The 19,624-nt window shown below is 59.3% G+C and overlaps 2 protein-coding genes across 3 annotated transcripts; one reads left to right on the top strand and one right to left on the bottom strand.

Moving 5' to 3' along the window:
• Nucleotides 1-7,143, top strand: GRN (granulin precursor). 2 transcript variants are annotated; one of them, XM_019434839.2, is made up of 13 exons: nt 1-123; nt 3,048-3,192; nt 3,317-3,442; nt 3,551-3,635; nt 4,129-4,241; nt 4,338-4,473; nt 4,594-4,688; nt 4,904-5,027; nt 5,319-5,416; nt 5,507-5,752; nt 6,004-6,237; nt 6,329-6,559; nt 6,656-7,143. In XM_019434839.2, the coding sequence occupies exons 2-13, from the start codon at nt 3,055-3,057 to the stop codon at nt 6,791-6,793; spliced, it is 1,764 nt and encodes a 587-aa protein (XP_019290384.2). In that variant the 5' UTR covers nt 1-123; nt 3,048-3,054; the 3' UTR covers nt 6,794-7,143. The 2 variants fall into 2 exon arrangements, with proteins under 2 accessions (XP_019290384.2, XP_019290383.2); XM_019434838.2 differs by having other exon boundaries at nt 4,576-4,688.
• A 97-nt stretch (nt 7,144-7,240) lies between these two features.
• FAM171A2 (family with sequence similarity 171 member A2) lies at nt 7,241-17,283 on the bottom strand. The gene is made up of 8 exons (XM_053892600.1): nt 17,028-17,283; nt 13,490-13,717; nt 13,164-13,256; nt 10,565-10,723; nt 10,301-10,480; nt 10,038-10,154; nt 9,790-9,916; nt 7,241-9,257 (listed from the first exon to the last, which is right to left on the bottom strand). Exons 1-8 carry the CDS (start codon nt 17,143-17,145, stop codon nt 7,775-7,777), a joined length of 2,505 nt encoding a protein of 834 aa, XP_053748575.1. The 5' UTR covers nt 17,146-17,283; the 3' UTR covers nt 7,241-7,774.
• Nucleotides 17,284-19,624: the final 2,341 nt, after the last annotated feature.

Below are 19,624 nucleotides of genomic sequence, written 5' to 3'. Positions count from 1 at the left end.
AGAAGCCCGACATTCAGGACACCTGGCCAATGGAAATTGAGGTGGGCGGGCCATCGCGCTGCCAGGCCCTAGTCCGGGAGCTTCCCGGCCGCGGCTACCCAGAGAGCGCGGAGCGAGTCGCAGGTAAGGAGGGCGGCCGCGCAGATCTCTCGCTTGCTTCTTCCCAGAGGTTCGGCCAAGCGGACGAGAGGCTTGGGATTCCTCCAGAGTTTCAGCCGGGAGGCAAGAGAAGACTGGCTTAGAGAAACTCCTTTGGGGATTTCCGATGCACTGGAGACAGTTTTAGGGGGTGGGAGTAAGCAGTGACTGCAGTGACCCCCGTGAGAATGGGGCTCTCTCCCTCTCCAGCATCCTCGGGAGCTGCAGCCCTTTCCCCCAAAGCTGGGGGCACTCTATTCTTGAGCCGGCTCCGGCCGCGTCCCGGTGCTGGTGGTGGTGTTGGTGGGTGGCCCCTGGGCGCCTGGGAATGAGAGAGGCGTCGGCCCCTGGTCCGGGAGCTCAGAGGGCTGCGAGTGGGCTGGAGACCCTGGTTCCTTCAAAGATAGCATGGACTTGGGAATGGTGACCGAACCCCTGGGTTGTGTCTGACTCTCCCTTACTTCCTCTGGAGCGGGGTGGAACCAGCTAACTTCCGCCTCTCTCGGCCACTTTTCCTGCTCGCTCGCAGTTGGGTTCCCTCACCTTTTGGGAATCTCTCTCCTGACGCTCGGAGTTGGGGGCTGCCACCTAGTGGAAGATGGCAGAGCTGGGGGTTTGAAGAGGCAGGCTCCTGTCCTCCCTCTCTACTGTGGGCTGGGGGTGAGAGAGGCTGCCATTCAGAACCCTACTGAGACGAGTTAGGCCCCTTCTTCCCCCATCCCTGATCCTGAGTGTGTACGCGCCTCTGTACATTTGTATTCACTAGAAGCATTCGCTATATTCCCTAACCTTAGGATACCAAGGACGGAAAGTATGTGTAAATAAATCACTAGGGTGTTCAATGGTCTGAGATCTGTGCAGACAGCACCCCTTTTGGCTTAAGCCAGGGTAGTGGGACGGCCTATGAGGGGTTGAGGTTGGACTCCCAGGAAGCAGGTGGGACCAGCTATGGATGCCTTGCCTGGGAGCTGTAGGTGTTGGTGAGAGGGTGAAAGGGGCCAACGTCCAGGATCAGCCAGACAATGGCCTCCTGGAAATGGTCTTTGAACTGGGAATGGGGCACCGAGGAAAGCCAGGTGAGGGAGAGAGGGTGCCAGTGACTGGGCGAGTGTAAGTCCTCGCCACCCATAGCGTGCAGTGTCCACTCACAGACTCATGGGGAAGCTGAGGCCCAAAGGCAGGAAGCTACTTTTGAGGCTCTCACAATCAGTGGTGGCAATTCTAGGACTGGCACTCAAGTGCAGTATCCAGGCAGCCCCTGCACTTGTCGTTTCTGTTTTGTCTTGTCCTCCTGCTCAGAAAATGCTTGTCTCCCTCCTCTGCTTGGACCCCAGGCCTCTAGTCTCCTGGGATTGGGGGTGGGAGTGGGGGGGGGGGTCCATTCCTGGGCACTGTCCATGGTGCCACTTTGTGAAACAAACCCAGGTCCAGTATGCTTTGGAGCCATCAAAGCCTGTCATCTCCAGGACTTGATATATGACATGGGCATGTTACTAAACATCTCTGAGCCTCAGTTTCCTCCTTTGAAAAGTAAAGGAAATAATTACTACTTTGGATGGTTGTTTCAAAGAAGAAAGAAAATAATATAGTGTAACTGGTGCACGAGAGGGGCAACAAACATTACTGTTTTTGCTCCTCTAGGCAGGGGAACATCTCCTGGGCCCATCCCATTGACCTAGCAGGGCTGGCTGAGCTTGGGGAAAAGTCATTAAGGAAGTGAAAGGCCCCGCAGAGATCGATGATCGTTTTTTTCCACTGTTGCAGCTGGGTGGGCACATGGGGTCCTCTCCACAAACTGCTGAGTTTCGGCTTTGGGGTAGGGGGAGAGGCAGGGGTTGGAAGTGGTATGTTTGAGGAGCCTCAAAGGGTCCAGTGGTGTTGTGTGGCCCCTTAGAACACAGGTGGCCCAGTCTGTGCATCCCCTTCCCTGGGTGGGGTGGAGACAGTCAGTGGGCAGGTGTGGCCTCTGGGGAAGGCAGCTCACATTACACTGGCTACCACACTTCCCGTTTCACAACTTTCTCAACTCATTGGTTTCCCATGTCATCATGTGACACCCCTCCCTTGCCCCCAACAGGCCTTCGCAGGTGTGACCACAGCATCAGACAAGGAGGCATCTGGAGGGTCTGGCTGGGGAAGTGGAACCCTTGCTTTTCTTCAAGGGGGGACTCCCTCTTTGCTCCCCAGCTCAGTCTTCCCATGACTACTGACACCTCCTCACCCCCTGGAGGTGACCCATGTCCCTACAGATCAGATCCCCAAATTTTCCTTTCATATGCCTACATCTTTTTTTTTTCCTAAGACTTTATTTATTTTTTTATGTAATCTCTACAGCCAACATGGGGCTCGAACCTGCATCTCTGAGATCAAGAGTCGTATGCCCTACCGACTAAGCCCCCACACACCTACATCTTTACACACTTACCCACAGAGACTGAGGCATCTGGCCACGTTTGGGGGACACAGGTTTTGTTTTTTTAATGTTTTTATTTTTGAGAGAGACAGAGTGTGAGTGGGGGAGGGGCGGAGAGAGAGGGAGACACAGAATCCAAAGCAGGCTCCAGGCTCTGAGCTGTCAGCACGGAGCCCGACGCAGGGCTCGAGCTCACAAATTGCAATGTCATGACCTGAGCCAAAGTCGGACACTCAACTGACTGAGCCACCCGGGTGCCCCAGGGGATACAGGCTGACACATGTACCTGCATCGGTATTCATGCTCATCGCTGTACGTGTGCTGGTGCACGTGTGACACATACACAGGACACATATAGGGCGACATCTTTTTTTCCCTCCTGGATAAGGAATTGTTGGAGAAGCTCAGGCAGTATCTGGTCTGGGCTGGACTGGCCCCAGAATCAAGGGTCACCTGGGCTCAAGCCAGTTGCCAGATGCCTCTTGGTATTTTGCAGGCAGACCATGTGGACTTTGGTGAGCTGGGTGGCCTTAGTGGCAGGGCTGGTAGCTGGAACACAGTGCCCAGATGGTCAGTTCTGCCCTGTGGCCTGCTGCCTGGACCCAGGAGGAGTCGGCTATAGCTGCTGCAGTCCTGTTCTGGTGAGTGCCCTTCTGCCCAGGTGAGAGCTGGCGGCCTGGGATTTCCCAAAGGGTCATCTTAGCTTGGCTAGAGGAGGGGGCCGAGCTTGGGTCCTTCAGTTTATCGCCTCCTCTCACTTTCCAGGGCAAGGGGCCCACAGCGCTGAGCAGGCGTCTGGGCAGACCCTGCCAGGTAGATGCCCATTGCTCTCCTGGCTACTCCTGCCTCCTCACCATCTCGGGGACCTCCAGCTGCTGCCCATTCCCAGAGGTGAGGGTGCTCTTAGCCCAAAAGAGGGGCTCAAGTCTGCATACAGACATTTCCTCCACTCACCCCAGGTAAAAAGTCCTCGCCAATGCAGGCATCTCTGTCCCGCAGGCTGTGTCGTGCGGTGACGGCCGCCACTGCTGCCCACGGGGCTACCACTGCAGCGCTGACGGGCAGTCCTGCTTCCGAAGACCAGGTGCGGCAGGGGTGGAGGTGGAGGGTGGGCAGATGGGTGGTCTGTGGAGGCTGGACTGCCCAGGAACCCAGCCATCTGGGTGACCTGATTCCTGACCTTGTGCCCTCATTCCTGTGGCATCTGTACTAAGCAACGCCTTTGCTCTGGACAGAAGGGCACCCTAGGCTAGGAAGGGGCAGGAGACAATGCCAGCCTCCAGGCCCAGGGCCAGGCATTGTGAGGGTGGAGAGACGCCAAGCTGGGCTGGTTTAAGGCCAACGCAGGCAGTGGATGCCCCTGCCCTGTGCCGTGTTGCTGAGGCAATGAGTGGCTTGTGAGGAGAGTGGGTTAGGAGTGCCTGGGAGAACACCCAGCCCCAGTGCCGGCCCCCTAGTCCCCGCCCCCCCCCCCACCCCCCCGAGCCCGCAGGCCCTGGTGCCAGCCACTCCTTCAGTGATGGGATAATGGCTTTCACTGGCTGGGTTGGCGGAATCCTGGGTCATCCTGTCCACAGATGCCAACCCCTTGGGTGCCATCCAGTGCCCTGATGGCCGGTTCGAATGCCCCAACTCCTCCACGTGCTGCACTATGCTAGATGGCTCCTGGGGATGCTGCCCCATGCCCCAGGTACAGGCTTGGGAAGATGGGGGGCGGCGGGGAGCAGTAGGGGCAGAGCAGGGGACTGGAGGGAGCCAAGACAGAATCAGAACCATCTCTTGTCAGGCTTCTTGCTGCGAAGACAAGGTGCACTGCTGTCCCCATGGTACCTCTTGTGACCTGGCTCATGCCCGCTGCCTCACGGCCACAGGGACCCACCCCCTGGCAAAGAAGATTCCTGCACAGAGGAGTAACCGGGCAGGTTAGGGGATGGGAGAGCATCGGGTTGGGGGCTGGAAGTGGGGCAAGGCCTCATCTGGCTCCCAGCTGGGGAGAAGTTCCCCACCGCCTTGGCTGCCCACAGGCCTCTCTCCCCTTCCAGTGGTCCTGTGCCCCGATGCACAGTCCCAGTGCCCTGACGGTTCTACCTGCTGTGAGCTGCCCAGTGGGAAGTATGGCTGCTGCCCAATACCTAATGTGAGTGAGGGGCTGTGTGCCCACAGCCACCTGGCCTGGACACCTAAGCACTCCAGGGGGTGGGGCCGGCTGGCCGGCAGGCTGTCGGGAGCCTGGCGGCTCAGGACGCATGCCACCCCCTAGTGGGAGACTGAGGCAGCGTCCGCTGTCTCCTGGCTGCTCCCCGAGCTGACGGAGACTCCACGTCACAGAGACCTTCTCCCACCCCCACCCAGGCCGTCTGCTGCTCGGACCACCTGCACTGTTGTCCCCAGGACACTGTGTGTGACTTGGTCCAGAGCAAGTGCCTCTCCAAGGAGAACGCTACAGACCTCCTCACCAAGCTGCCGGCGCACGCAGGTACCAGAGTCTGGCCACAGACCCCATTCCGCCTGCACCATGCGCGCAGGAGCTCTCCACCAAATCGTTCCAGCAACAGATACGGGGGTGGGGGGCTGATGGCCACAGGGCGCCACGGGGCGGGTACAGGCCTCTCCCTCCACACTGGCTATTGCCTTGGGATCACTGCTGTGATCCTAAATGTACTCCCCGTCCTCGGCATCTGGTTCTAGCTACGGAGCCAGCAAACGGTTGGGTACCCCAAGGGTTCCCAGCGCCACTGCTGACCTGTTCTCCTTGCATTCGTCACAGTGCAGGAGGTGAAGTGTGACATGGAGGTGAGCTGCCCAGACGGCTACACCTGCTGCCGCCTACAGTCGGGGGCCTGGGGCTGCTGCCCTTTTGCCCAGGTACCCAGGAGTAGTGGGTGGGCTGGACTGAGCAGAAGGTGGCAGCCGGCTAGGCCCCGGTGCCCACCGTCCCCTGTCCATCTGCCCTAGGCTGTGTGCTGTGAGGACCACGTACACTGCTGCCCGGCTGGCTTCAAATGTGACACAGCAAAGGGTACCTGTGAACAGGGGGCCCAGCAGGTGCCCTGGATGGTGCAGGCCCTGGCCCGCCTCCGCCTGCCGAAACCCCAAGCCGTGGAGAACGATGTCCCTTGTGATAACATCACTAGCTGCCCCTCCTTCAATACCTGCTGTCGACTCACGTCTGGGGAGTGGGGCTGCTGTCCTGCCCCAGAGGTGTGTGGGCAGGGGGATAGCTTGGGGGCGGAGGGGGGGAACAGTGTCTTGGCCTGGGTGGGTAGACTCCTGTTGGCTTTGTTCTTCTGTCGCCTGTCTGGCCCGCAGGTGGCATACCAGCTCTGTGAGACTGTGTCCCAGCCAGAGGAGCTGGGAGTAGGAGAGGGAGTCCGGGTAGGCAGGGGGCTTCCCGTCCCACATAGTAGCTTCCTAGACCATCCTTATCTGCCACTCCCCTTACCCCCCTACAGGCTGTCTGCTGCTCAGACCACCAGCACTGCTGCCCCCATGGCTACACGTGCTTGGCTGGGGGGCAGTGTCAGAGGGGGAACAAGGTGGTGACTGGATTGGAGAAGATGCCTGCCCGCCGGGCTTCCCTGTCTCACCGCAGAGACATGGGCTGTGACCAGCACACCAGCTGCCCAGTGGGGCAGACCTGCTGCCCAAGCTTGAGTGGGGGCTGGGCCTGCTGCCAGTTGCCTCACGTGAGTGCCCTCCCGCCTGCCTCAGACAGGGGAGCCGAGCCCTCCTGGGGAGAGGGGGGGAGAGCCTTTAACGCCACTCTGTCCCTCCCAGGCCGTGTGCTGTGAGGACCGCCAGCACTGCTGTCCGGCTGGGTACACCTGCAACGTGAAGGCCCGATCCTGTGAGAAGGAGGCAGACTCTGCCCACCTTGCTGCCCGCCTGTCCCGTGGCCCTCACGTGGGTGTGGGGAACGTGGAATGTGGGGCCCGGCACTTTTGCCACAATAACCAGACCTGCTGCCCAGATAGCCGAGGGGGCTGGGCTTGCTGTCCCTATCGCCAGGTCAGTGCCAGCCCCCTCCTGCCCCCACGGGGCTGGGGATCCATGGGAGCTGGGTCCTGCTGTGTCCAAGTCTGACTCCCCCCTCTGGCCGTCCAGGGAATCTGTTGTGCAGATCAGCGTCACTGCTGCCCTGCTGGCTTCCGATGTGGGGCCAAGGGAATCAAGTGTCTGCGCAGGAAGAGCCTGAGCTGGGACATGCCCTTGAAGGACCCAGCCCCGAGACAGCTGCTGTGAGGAGAGACTGAGGACTGAAGACACTCCGCAGCCCTCGGGACCCTGCTCAGAGAGTACCCACTGCTCAGGCCTCCCCAGCACCTCTCCCCCACCAGATTCTCCCGATTCCCCGATTCTGAGTCCCCCGCCCATCATGGGAGGTGGGGCCTCAATCTAAGGCCTTCCCTGTCTCGAGGAGGGCTGTGGCGAAAGCCATGTTACAAGCTGCCATCCCCTCCCCCAGTTTCCATGAACCCTGTGGCCAGGTGCTCTTCCCTATCCACAGGTGTGTGTTTGTGCGTGTGTGTCTGTGTGTGTGTGTGTGTGTGTACGTGTGCGCGCGCTGCAGTAAAGTTTGTACACTTTCTTAATAGTGTCTGATTTTGGCCACCCTGCCTGCCCCACCATGAGCAAGGGCCCCCATCCCCTGTCCACGTTCCCCAACCCCACAGAAAGACCCACACGGAGTTAATCTCACCAGTTTTATATTTGCCGTTACCCACAGCAATCCCATCACATTATCCCCTAGTCCCCAGAGCCGCCCCCGCCACCAGCCCTGTGACCTCGTAGCCCAGAGGTGGGCTAGTCAGCAAGCAGCATCCCCTCCCCTCCCTGGGGTCCACAGAGAAGGCCCCCTCCCTTCCCAGCCCTCACACTAGCTGCTGAGGCCGGTTGCCCCTCCTGCTTTCCCACAATAGATCTTTCTATGTACAGCCACGTTTATACAGGCACTGCTTCCCCCCACCCAGCCCTCCTTCCCCAGCACCTCCCAATGGGAGTCTGGACCCCTCCCACCTCCCGGTCGGAGGTCGACACGGGTCCCTCCCGAAACATTACCCAGTACATACCACTGGACAGCTCCGCAGGCCCCCGGGCACCTCCCCAGGAGGGGGACTGAAGACTAAGAGCGAGGGCCCCCGCGGGCCCCGGGGGCACGCACCCTGGGGGCGGGCCCGGGTGGAAGGGGCGGGGGCGGAGGCGGGGCCGGCCCGGGCGGAGCCGCTACTTGACGTTGAACACCATAAGCGGCCGCTCCTCCCGGCGCTGCCAAGGGCTCTTCTTGTCGCCCGCCTCGTCGCCCACCTCCGCCCCCAGCTCGTCCTCCGGGCTGGTGAGCGAGTCGCGCCGCAGCTCGCTGGCGCTGCTGCGGGAACTGTCCCCGCGGCTGCGGCCCCGACCCCGGGGTACCGTGGCCGCCCGGCCCTCGGGCGCCGCCACTTCGTCCAGCAGCGGCGTCAGCGAGTTGTCCTCGGGGGAGCAGAGGCCCGTGCGGCTCTCGCTGCTGCTCGGCTCCGTGTCCTCGCTGAGCGCCAGGCGCGGGGGCGCGGGAGGCTGGCGGCGGCGGCGGGGGGTGGCGGCGGGGGCGGCGGACGGGGTCCGCTCCCGCTCCTCGCGCAGGGGCCGCCGGCGCGCAGGCCGCGCCTCGTGGACGTCGACGCCCGAGTCCAGGCTGGCGTCGGTGCTGCGGCCGCCCCCGCCCGCCTGCAGGTCGATGTAGGAGTGGCGCACTTGCGAGTTGGAGCGCCCGTCCAGGGACACAAACCAGGCGCGCGGGTGAGGCTTCACGCCCAGTTCGAGCAGCTTCTTCTCGGTCAGCGCCTGCAGCTCCCCGTTGAGCTGCGCCATGGTGGACTCGTTGAACAGCACCGGGATGGTGACCGAGCCACTGACCGGCGCCGAGCGCCCGCCCCCCCAGCCCTCGCCGCCGCCGCCCCCGCCGCCCTCGCCGCCCGCGCTCGAGTGGCCCTGCATCAGCGGGCGCTGGGGGTCGGGCGGGGGGAAAGGGCGCGCGGGGCCCGGGCCCGTGCCCTCGGGCGGGGCTGGCTCGTCGCCCGCCCCCGCTGCGCCCGCCTCGCCGCCGAGGCGTACGTAGTGCGCGGGAATCACCAGGGTGGGCATGACGTTGCGGTAGACGCTGTCCTTGAGGTGGTCGATGGAGCCGCAGAAGATGAGCTGCCCGGCCTGGCTGAGCGACGGCGGCCGCGCCAGCTGGTCCACCGACTGCGACAGGAGGAAGTCGGGGGGCTTGCTCTCGGCTGCTCCCTTGTGGCCCAGGTAGTGCTCGAAGGGCGGCGGCGGAGAGGGCGGCTCCTGCAGGAAGGCGGGGGTCGCCGAGCCCCCCCGCCGGTACTCCTCTAGGCCTGGCTCCAGCCCGCCGGGACCCTCGACGGAGCGGGCGCCCTTGAGCCCCGCGCCCTCGCCCCCGCGGGCGCCCCCAGGCTCGGCGGCCGGGCGGCTGGCGGAGCGCGGCTTGGCGCGGAAGAAGTCGTCCCGGGAGGCGGCCAAGTCCCGAGAGCTGGAGAAGGCCGAGTGCAGGGGGCCTGGGGGCGGAGCCTCAGGGTCTCCCGACGAGGCGGGCTCCAAGGGTCCCCCACAAATGAGGTGGAGCTGGGACATCGAGGTGGCCTGGTCTCGTTTGTTACCATCAGAGGGCCCGGACAGCTGCAGCTTGCGGTGCTGTTGCCTCGGCTTCAGGCAGCGTCTCCTGGAGGGTATTGGGGGGGGGGGGGGGGGGAACTCAGGAAAGCGTTGGGGGCCTGAGCTGCTCCCTCACCCCATACTTGCAAGGCGAGGGTTGAATATAGTTGGAGGGGTGGGGAGAATGCCTGAGACTCAGGAGAAATGCTGGGGAACCCAGGTGGGCCTGGGGAGAGGTCTGTGGAAAGAGCTTGGGTGTCTGTGGGTGTCCTTCGCTTGTAGGAGGCGCTGTGGGAACCTGGGGGGAGCACGTAAGCCAACCAGGGCCACGTCTAGCCTGAGGCGGGAGCGGCTGCCGACCGTCCCTTTGGAGGGGCCTGGCCTGTGGGTCCTGCCTCCTTCCCCCCCCCACGTCTCTTCAGCCACCAGTCTCTCAGGTCTGTGCATGTGCATTGGAGGTCCTTTCCTGTCAGTGCCTTGAAGACTGGAATTGTATTTTATGCATCTTTGGGGCTCAAGCGCCCAGCCCAACACCAGGCACAGAGCAGGCTTCTGTCCGCATGGGATGAGGGGAGGTTGGGGGATTGGGAGGCACTCACCGGCAGTAGTAGATGAGCAGACACAGCAGAATGAGCACCAGCAGGGCCAGCGCTGCCAGGATGGTGAGCAGAAAGATGGTGTGGTAGGTGCCGATGTCCTGGATGCCTGATGTGATGGTGACCAGTCCTGTGCCAGGCAAGGGCTTAGCATTCCAGGCATGGACGCCCTTCCCGCCTTTCAGGAGTCTATGCTCCCAACCTCCCCTTCCCCCACTGCCCCCTGTCCCCACTGTCCCCCCATCTCTCACCAGTGGTGGGGGAAGCCATGGCAGCTGCCCAGTACCCCAGCTGGGGGGAAATGAAGGTCCAGTAGAGCTGCCGGCCTTCCTTCCGGATCACACCAGTGCCATTGCGTACCCACAGCCCTGGAGAGGCGGGAGTTTCATGAAACTCAATGCCACTCCCCTCCCCCCGCCCCAGCTAAGTCCCACTTTCTTTCCCCAAACTCCAGCGGCTGAAGTCCCACTTTCTTTCCCCAAACTCCAGCAGCTGCACCCCTTGAGGCACTCACCACTCTTGGGGTCGAACCTCCAGGCTGGAATGCTGGTGCCCGCAGTAAGGGCACGAGGCTCAGAGGGCACGGGCAGGGACAGGTGAATGGGGCCTGAGAGTGGCACTTCTGTTCCATTGCCTGTTAGTAGGTGCACGCTGACAGCAGCCAGCGGCATCAGCTCCAGCCAGGAGCCATTGCCTGGGTGGGGGAAGGAGACACAAGGGCTGAGGGGTGAGTCCTGATGGGAGGAGGACATCCCTTGCATGCTGACACCCAGCGTACCTGAGCTGGAGGCCTCGGTGCCCAGGAAGGCAGGGAAAGCACGCATTTCCTGCTGGGTGCTGGCGGGGGTGAGCGAGGCCCAGAGCTGGCTGTAGGTAGAGCTGACCGGCAGGCGGGCAGCCCGGCGCTGGAACTGCACCCACGGCTGGGAGCGGGCACCTGGATGGAGAGGGGGGCCTCCTGTGGATTGGCCAGGGACAAGGTTCCCCAGGGACCAGGAGCAGAAAGCAAGTATGCGAGGAGAAGGGAGCTATTGGGTCAGGCCACTTGGGAAGGTCAGGGAGGGTTGTGACTTGGGGAGAGAACTGGGCATTCATAGAATGTTAACCTGGAAAGGAAAAAGGACACGGACCTGAAATCTAGTCCTGGCTGTGTGACCCTGAGCGAGTTACTTGCTCTCTCTGAAACACTATTTCCTCATTAACCCATAAAATGCTGAGGTTCAGGTCCTCAAACAGTTACTATTGACTGCTGTGTGGCAACACTGTGCTAGGTGCTAGAGATACAAAGTTGAATAAAACACAGTCCGCAATTCCCTGCCTTCAAGTTCACAGTCTTGTGCAGCACTGTCCATTTTGGTACCCATTAGAACTTTCTGCTGTGACGGATGGAAATGTTCTCTGTGCTGCCCATTACAGTCCCCATTAGAGACACAGGGCTATTAAGCGCTTGAAAGGTGGCTAGTGTGACTGAGAAACTGGATTCATTTTTCATTTTTTTTTAATTTAATGAATTTTTAATCTATTTAAAGAGCCACATGTGGCTACTGACTACTACATTACACAGCTTAGGTCGTGTGTGTGTGTGTGTGTGTGCGCGCGCGCGTCTGTCTGTCTGCCTGTTTTGGGGTGGAGGGGGCGTACAAACAGAATTCCAGTACGGTGTGGTCGTCGCTAACATTTATTAAGCTTTAAGATATACTGGACACTGTTCTAATCAGTGTTAACCCCTATAATTAGTACAGCAGCCCCTGAAGTAGGTGCTTTCGTTATCAGCCCTGTTGTATACATGCAGAAACGGAGGCAGGAGAAGTTTAGTGACTTGCCCAAGGTCACAATCCTGGAGCCTAACTGAAGCCCAGGAAGCCTGGTGCCAGCCCAACTTCTCAGCCCCTGAACATCATACCTTGCTATTAAAATACGGTACAAAGGGCACTCGGCCCACCCAGCTGGGGTAGGTCCTGTGGAGTCTTGCATGGTGAGTAAGACTCCACCAGGAAATAGGATATAAAGGGACCTCCAGGAGAACGGACAAGAGAAAGGCCCAGAGGCATGGGGCAGTGTGCTGGCTGGGGACCCCTGGTGACTGAGTGGCACGTAGGCCCCACAGGGCACAGTCAGCTTTGTGAAGGACTTGAGGCTTGACTTTGAAAGCAGTGGGAGCCATGGGAGGGTGGTAAACTAGGGGGCAACAAAGAGATAATTTGGCATTTTGTTATTTTTTAATTATTTTTTAAAGTAGACTCCACACCCAATATGGGCTTGAACTCACGACCTCGAGATCGAGAGTTGCCTGCTCTACTGACTGAGCCAGCCAGATGCCCCTTGTTTGCATTTTACAAACCTCCAAAGACAGTTTTTAGGAGCCTCTGGTTCAGGACCGGAGAAATGAAGGTGAGCCAACAAGTAACTTGGGAACAAGGGCACAAGCTAAGAATATAAATTGGAGGGGGGTGGGGTGGGTGTTCTCTGTCTCCAAAATCCACTGTGGCTCCCTGGTATGAGCCAGATCAACCAGTCTGCACCAGGCACGCCACCTGCAGAGCCAGACCAGAGCATTCCCTGCACCCTCACTGTCCACTTCTGCCCCTGCATCTGGATTCCTCTCCAGTGAGGGCGCCTCCTTGCTCCCCCTTCAACTCCCAAGGCCACATGGTCCATAGCTCCCGTCCCCAAATTCTCTTGCCCTGCTACACTCACAGGGTAGAGTTGTCTCAATACTAAAGGCGGCTGCCCTCGACTCCACTGTTCTACCTGCTTTGTAATTAGTTCAGGGTTTGCAGGGATCTGTTTGTCTTCCTACTTGTCTGTGAACTCCAGAAGGCAGGGAGCGGGTTCTTTCTTCCCATTGTTCCCCAGCACCAGACACAATGCCTGGCGCAGCACAGAGACTGAAGCCGTGAGTAGACAGGTACCACTGTGGGATTTCTCCAGGCCTTGCACTTGACAGTTGTCCAATAGCTATGGAATGACCCCCTCGCGGCCTTCTAACATAACCAAGCACCCAGTAGGTGCACAAGAAGTACATGGAGATCCAGCAGTGAAACAGGTGGCAGGGAGTGGGGATTCTAATGGTAGGAGTAGAGGGAGAATAGAAATCACGAGAAGCCCCAATAATAATAAACATTTATTGACCACCTTCTGTGCTGTTTTTTTTTTTTTTTTGCATGTTTGATGATATTTAATCCTTACTTCAATCTGATCACATAGATACTATCAATATCCACATCTTACAGAGGGACAAACTAAGGCTCAGAGAGGTTAAGGGACTTGCTCAAGGGCATCCAGCTAATCTGTGGAAGAGTGGAGCTCTCTACACCCAGGTCGGAGGGGGGAGGAAGAGGAGCTGGTATGAGGTAGGGGGGAAAGAGGAGCCTTACCAGGAGAGCCCAAGAGGATGTGCACCAGGTCCTCATAGAGGATGAGGGTGGCCGGCCGCTCGGGAAGCAGGTAGAGGCTGACTGATGCATACACTGTGGGAGGGGTGGCCTGTCAGCACCAGAGAAAGCTCCCCCCAAACCCCAAGGCCGGGCACTCCTTCCATCTGAATCCCAGTGACTTCATCTTCCTTCAGCCCCCTCTGTGTACCCCAGCCCGGGCAGCAGCTGCTGGAAAGTCTGCCCCCTCCACCCCCGGGGACTATTTTGGGAAGGGGCTGATGGGGTCAGCTGCTGCCCACCCCCCCTCCACCTGCCCCTGCACTCACAGGGCAGCTTGTCAACACGCCAGGGCACAGAGTTGGTGAGAAAGCCAGGGCGAGCAGCAGTGACCAGCACCCAGGTGCCCAAACGGTAGCTGAGGGGCAGTATGGCCACGCCCTCTGAGTCCGTGGTGCCAGCGGCAAGCAGCATCCGGTTCCCAAACACATCCACTGAGGCCCGGGCCAAGGGCACCAGCTCCCCGCTCACGTACACCTGCACCTTGATCAGGATCTCTGTGGGGTGAGGAGAGTGAGGAGGAAGGGGGGGAAAGAGAACTGGAGGGAGCCCCAAGATCAGAGGAGGGGGCTGTGGGTTAGAAGCAGCTTTGGGGTCCAGGTGAGACAAGGTTTCCTAAGAGTCGGCATTGGTAGGGCCCTCATTTAAACCTCACACCAGCCTGTGAGGTAGGGGGTGCTAACACATGCACTTTTTCCACATTTTAACATTTCTGAACTCAGATTATGCCTATGATTGATGATGTCATAACTACAATTGGCAGCATTTTTTCTTTTCTTACTGGTACATGAAATAATGGTGCATCTTACAGTCAATGATGTATCAGACTCCATCAAATATGTTCTTGGTCCATTTTACAGATTAAGAGGCTGAGGCTCAAAGTTTAGACACTTGCACTGCAGTTAATGGGAGACCTGGGATCCAAACCTGGAAGTATGACACTAGACCCAAATTCTTAACCAGTGGACCCTATGGGGCACGTGTCAGGGAGGGGAGAGGGATGAGGGCTGAGAAAGGAGGACTAAGCAGAAGACCAAGGGTCTGCAGATGGAGAGGAGAGAGACCAAGATTCAGCCAATGAGAAGGGGAGGGAGGGAGGCTGGGTCAGAGTTTTGGTTCTGAAGAAAAAGCTGAGAAAGGGGACACTAGGGAGCTGGTCATTCCCCTCATTTATTCTCTTCCCAGAATCCTTTGCACACGCTTGTTTCCTTTCAGATTTAGGGACTCACCCCAAGCCCTAAGCCCAACCAAGTGCCTCCCTAACCCCTCCCCCTCACAAGTACTGCCTGCCCCCTCCCAACTGGTCAGCTACAAGTCAGTCACCATGGCAACGCCCTCATTCCTCCCAGGAGATGGGCAGAGAGCTGGGGCCCTGGCAAGGGGAAGGAGTTCTGGGGGGGCTGACCCAGGCCCAAGGGAAACTGGTGTGGAGAGGGCTGAGAAGGGAAGTCCAAGTTTTTTGCTTTCCAGCCACCTCTGCCCCTGGACCCAGGACAGCTTGTCCAGGGTGGGCCTGCAGGTGTCCTGAGCTCAGACAGAGTGACCCTGTAGGGACCAGGCCTGGAGTTGTCGTCATGGACTCCCCAGGCAGCCTCTCTGATCCGTATTACCATCTACCTCTCTCCACTCAGCAAGGTCCCTCCCTCAAGAACATACCTCACCCCTACCTTGCTGCTAATAATGGGAGGAGGTTTCCATACCTCGAAAGGTACAGAGGCCTCATTGCAGGGCCCAGAAGATGGGTGGGGAGTGGGTTAGGTGCTGGAGAGTCCAACCTAGGAGAGTCCAAGTGCCCTGGAAGCTCAGGGCAGCGGGGCATGGGGAGGTAAGGGGGACTCATGGGTGGAGCCTGACACTCAACAGTGACAGGTGTCTTATCTCAGGCTTCCAACCCCAAGGCCAGCGACACGCCTGGCCCTGGCATCCCATCCAGCTGTTCTCCTGAACCCACCTCCCTCACCCCTCCCAGGCCAAAGCCCAACTTGGCAGGGTGGGTGCACACACTTGACTCTTTCCTACTCTGCTTTTCCCAGGAGCTGACAGTCTCCCTGCCCCTCCTCCCCTACCACTCAGGAGGAATTCTGAGAAGCCAGAGGGGCTCGGCTACTCCCCACCCCTACCCCCGGCTAGGAGCAGCTGGATGGAGCAGCTGGGAAGAAGGGACCCAGGAGTCTGGAATATGGTCATTTGAGGGAATGCTTTGGGTTCAAGGGCCAGAGCCTCAGATGAGGGGAAGGGGCCCAAGGAACACGACGGGGGTGGGTGGGTGGGCCTGAAGGAGACATTGGTGGGAAGGGGTGGGCAGGTGCCTAGCAGATTCTCTCCCCGCTTCCCCTCAACCTGGGCTCTCAGCCAGTGGCCTGGGAGAGCCCTCTATCCTGGCTCTATTCCAGCCAATGCCCTGGGCCCCCTCCCCTGGGGTACAGGACTTGAAGGAGAGGCTTCTTGAGAAGCCAGGGCCCCTTCCTATCCATCAAACCCTCCTCTCCTCCCGCAGAGAGCAGGGAAGACTGAGGCCAGAGGTGAGCCTTCCCCATTTCTCAAGCTTGGCATTCCATACAGTATCCGCCTCTCCAGGCTTCAGCCCTGCCTCATTCCAGGAGGAAATCCGACCCCCTGCCTTCATCCGGACCCCACTTCCCTCATCCAGACGCCCCCCCACCCCCACCCCCCGTTTTTCCTGTCAGCTCCTTGGTGGGGAGATGAGGAATGGAGAGCACCGTTTCGGGCAGGGACGGGGCCCAGAGGCGATAGAGGGAACAGTAGCTGGGGTGGTGGGGCAGGAGGCTGGAAGGTGGGCGCAGGGCTGGAGTGGGCGAGGCCCCGAGAACCCAGGCGTCCCAGGCGTCGGTAGGGAGTCATGGTCTAGCTCTCCCACCCTCTCCCGCTGCAGGAGACCACCCCACCCCCCACCTCACACACCCACCTGGGCCCGTGAGGCGCCGGGAGGCTCTCCTCCACCGCGATGGAGAGGTTAGATGAGGAGGGGTGACCTGGGGGAGGGCTGGGGATAGGAGTGGCCGGAGGCCTGCTGGACGGGAACCCAGGCACCTGCCCTCCTAGCCGGCACAGCCCACAGCCAGCTAGCCAGCTCAGCATGGCTCCGCCACCACAGCCCTGCCATGCGCTTTGGCTGGGAATCACCGCGTACCCCTTTTTCCAGATCCCCCCAAACTGCATGCCCTCCCCCCTCAAGGTTTGACAGCGTTTCTTTGGTACACCCCCAATTCTGAACCTGGGGGGCCGGCCGGGGGCTGTCAGGCTCCAGAGCGAAGAACCCCATTCGAGCAGTCAATCCGCCCACCGCCTCACCCACTCCCCCTTCTCCCCTCCCCCCTTCCAACCCAGCTCCAGGCGCCCAGCCCCCGTCCGGGTCCAAGGTGGCAGCCGATGCTGGCGCCCCCACCCAGCCCGCGTCGGGAGCGAGGAACCCGCAGGGGGCTGCGGAGCGGGCGCCCGCCCCAGCCCGCCCCTGGGCGGGTGTCTTCGGTAGACAATGGCTCAGGCAGCAGCGCCTCGCGGACCAGGAGAGAGAAAAACAAGGCGAGAGGGGGAGGCGGCGCGGAGCCTGGGGACCCCCGCTCTCCCCATTGTGTCTCCCCGAGACCCCCGCCCTGGCAGTCTCCCTCTCCCTTCCTCCTCTCCCCCGTAAGCGCCGACCCGAAGTCGCCTGGCTCCCCCCCACCCAAACCCACGGAACAGAGTACCCCCCCAATTCACGAGCGCCGCGAAGAGGGGGCTGGCGGGCGGGGGCCCGATGGAGGGGGCGCAGGCCCGCGATCGCTGCCCCTCCTGGCCGAGACTCACCCTGCGGGCTGGGGGGCTCCGGCGGCGACTTGCCGGGAGCCCGGGAGGCGCCGCCGAGCAGCAGCCCCAGCAGCGGCAGCAGCCGCGCGAGGACGCTGGGGCCACTCGGCGGCGGCATCGCGGGGCTCGGCGGGGCCCTAGCGGCCCATGGCTCCCGCCCGGCCCCGCTCGGCCGGCCCCGTTCAGCCCCAGCTCTGCGCCGCGCCGCGCCGCTCGGGCTCCCGCTCTGGCTGCGGCGGCCGCTCAGCGCGATTGTCTCCGCCCGGAGCCGCCGCCAGCGCCCCCTGCAGGCGGCGCCCCACCCCGCGGGCCTGGGGCACCGCCCCCTCACCGCCCAGCTCCGCACGCCGCCCGCCGGCCCTGCCCGCCCTCAGCTCACCCTGCAGCCCCGACCCCGCGCTCCCAGACCCAGAGCTGCAAGGGAGTGCAACGAAGAGGGTCCAATCACCCGGGTTCTTGGAGGTCCAGAGCCCTTGAAATTTGGTGCAAAATTTGGGAGGGAGAAAGGCTCACCACACACTCAAAGAGGTGAGACCGTCACGAGTGTTTCCAAAAAGTGTAGAAACTGCCCAGTTCTACCTGCACAAACACCCACGCAATGGGAATCAGTCAGTCCCGGTCTCTAGCTTCTGCCTGTTGAGCCATGAGCAAGTTACTTCGCCTCTGGTCCTCAGCCTTCCTTTAAAGTGAGAATTGTAATAATCTCTACCTCGTGTGGCTGTTGTTATGGTTAATTGAGATAATGATGTAAAGGATCTAGCATATGCTTGACGAGGGGCGCGATAATGGTGCTATTGTTGGCCCAGGGTGAAGTGGAAGCTCACCTCCACTCAGATAAGATCCACCGTTGGGCAGTCATAATGCTTAGGAATTTCTTCTAGAGGTGCAAGCAGTTTCTCTCTGGGAATCACCAATCCGTCCCACTGGTTCATGTATGGCAGTCTTTTCCTTCTTCCTTAGCTACATTTGAACCTCACATTTGAAGCCTTCCCTAGCCTCACAGCCAAGCTCTCTCTTTTTCCAGTTTCTGGTTGTCATCATTATGTAGTTTCTGGGTGGCCAAATCCTCACTAATCTGGTATCCCTCTCTTGGTTTTCTCTGATTTTCACCTTCTCCTTCTCACAGTGTGGTGTCCCAAAAGGGATTGGATACTTAGAGCAAGGACATTGTCCCCCAGAGGACAACAGGATTCTCTCCTCATTGGGTCTCCTAGTTGATCCTCTGACTTAAAGAACCTTGTTATGAGTTTGTGATACCAGATTCTTTTTCCCTCCCTCCTCCCTCCCTTCCTCCCTTCCTTGTTCCTTCCTTCCTTCCTTCCTTCCTTCCTTCCTTCCTTCCTTCCTTCCTTCTCTCCCTTCTCTTCTTTCCTTCTCTTTTTCTTTTTCTTTTCTTGTTTCCCTCCTTTTGTCTCTCCCTCTCCCCCTTCCTCCCTCTTTCTCAGAAATTTCCATCTAACCAGATTTCCCAGTCTTCTTATGTAACCAATTTTTCACAACCTCAACACAGGATTTAGCATTCCTCCCTGGTGAGTTTCATCTTGTTGGTTTCCACCCAACTTTACAATCTGTCAAGGCTGCCTTGAATGGGCTTCAGTCCCCCATTGTGCTGGGGCTCCCTCACAGCCAGCAGCCACCTGCGGGGTGGAGAGCAGCTTCCCTGCCTCCTTTCAGGGGTCTCATGACAATACCAGGCAGCTCAGAACCGGGATGGAGCTTGTAGAAGGAACAACCTTCTAGAGATCTTCTTCAGCTTTATCAAAATTCTTCAGTTTTAAATCCAGCTCACATTTCTGTCTTGCCAAACGCTTTGCTGGATCAAGATAAACTGTCTGGGCCCATCCAGTTGCAGTGGTGGAGTGGAGAGGGAGTCTGGCTGGTGTTTAAGGATCACAGCAGCTTAATCTTTTCCTAAGCAGTCACAGTCACCCAACTAAAAACCTGTTCTGGAACTTGCCATGCATGGATGTCAAATTGTTTTCTTTTCAAAATTTACCTTTACCTATTTGGGTAAAATCAAATACCAGAAGTTCCTGTGAAGTAAGCCTGTTCGTCAATGGCTTCCCCCAACACTTAGCATCTAGTCCAAAGTCCTACCCGTGGCTGAAAGATGCTGCCTGCCTGCTCCCCAGCCCTGACCTCAACTGGACCCATGCCTGCCTCCAATCCATGGGCCTCCTTGCTTTTACTTAAACACATCAAGCCTGCTCCCACCTCAGGGCCTTTTCACTGGCTGCTCTTTCTGTCCAAAACATGTTATTCCTGTGCAGCCATTGTCTCTTTCATCCATCTCTCTCCTCCCCTCATCGGAGAGGCCTTCCTGACCACTCTACCTAAAATGGCAGCCCTCTCCCACAGAATTCTATCACAATCTCTTTACCTTTATTTTTACTCCCAGCACTGACCACCACTGACCATACATTTATTTACTTGTTTCCTCTTTACCCCGGGTGGAATGTAAGTTCCAAAAGGGCAGGTACTTTGTTCTGTTCATTCCCCTGTCTCAGCACTGGGAGAGCACTGGGCACATGGCAGGCGCTCAATAAATATTTATTGAACCCATAAATCAACACGTTTCTCAGGACTCCTGGTGGACC

The sequence above is a fragment of the Panthera pardus genome, unplaced genomic scaffold, assembly GCF_024362965.1.
Source record: "Panthera pardus isolate Hobbes unplaced genomic scaffold, ASM2436296v1 HiC_scaffold_3, whole genome shotgun sequence".
NCBI lineage: Eukaryota > Metazoa > Chordata > Mammalia > Carnivora > Felidae > Panthera > Panthera pardus.
The sequence above is the reverse complement of the archived record's forward strand: the minus strand, read 5'-3'. Positions and strand labels throughout refer to the sequence as shown.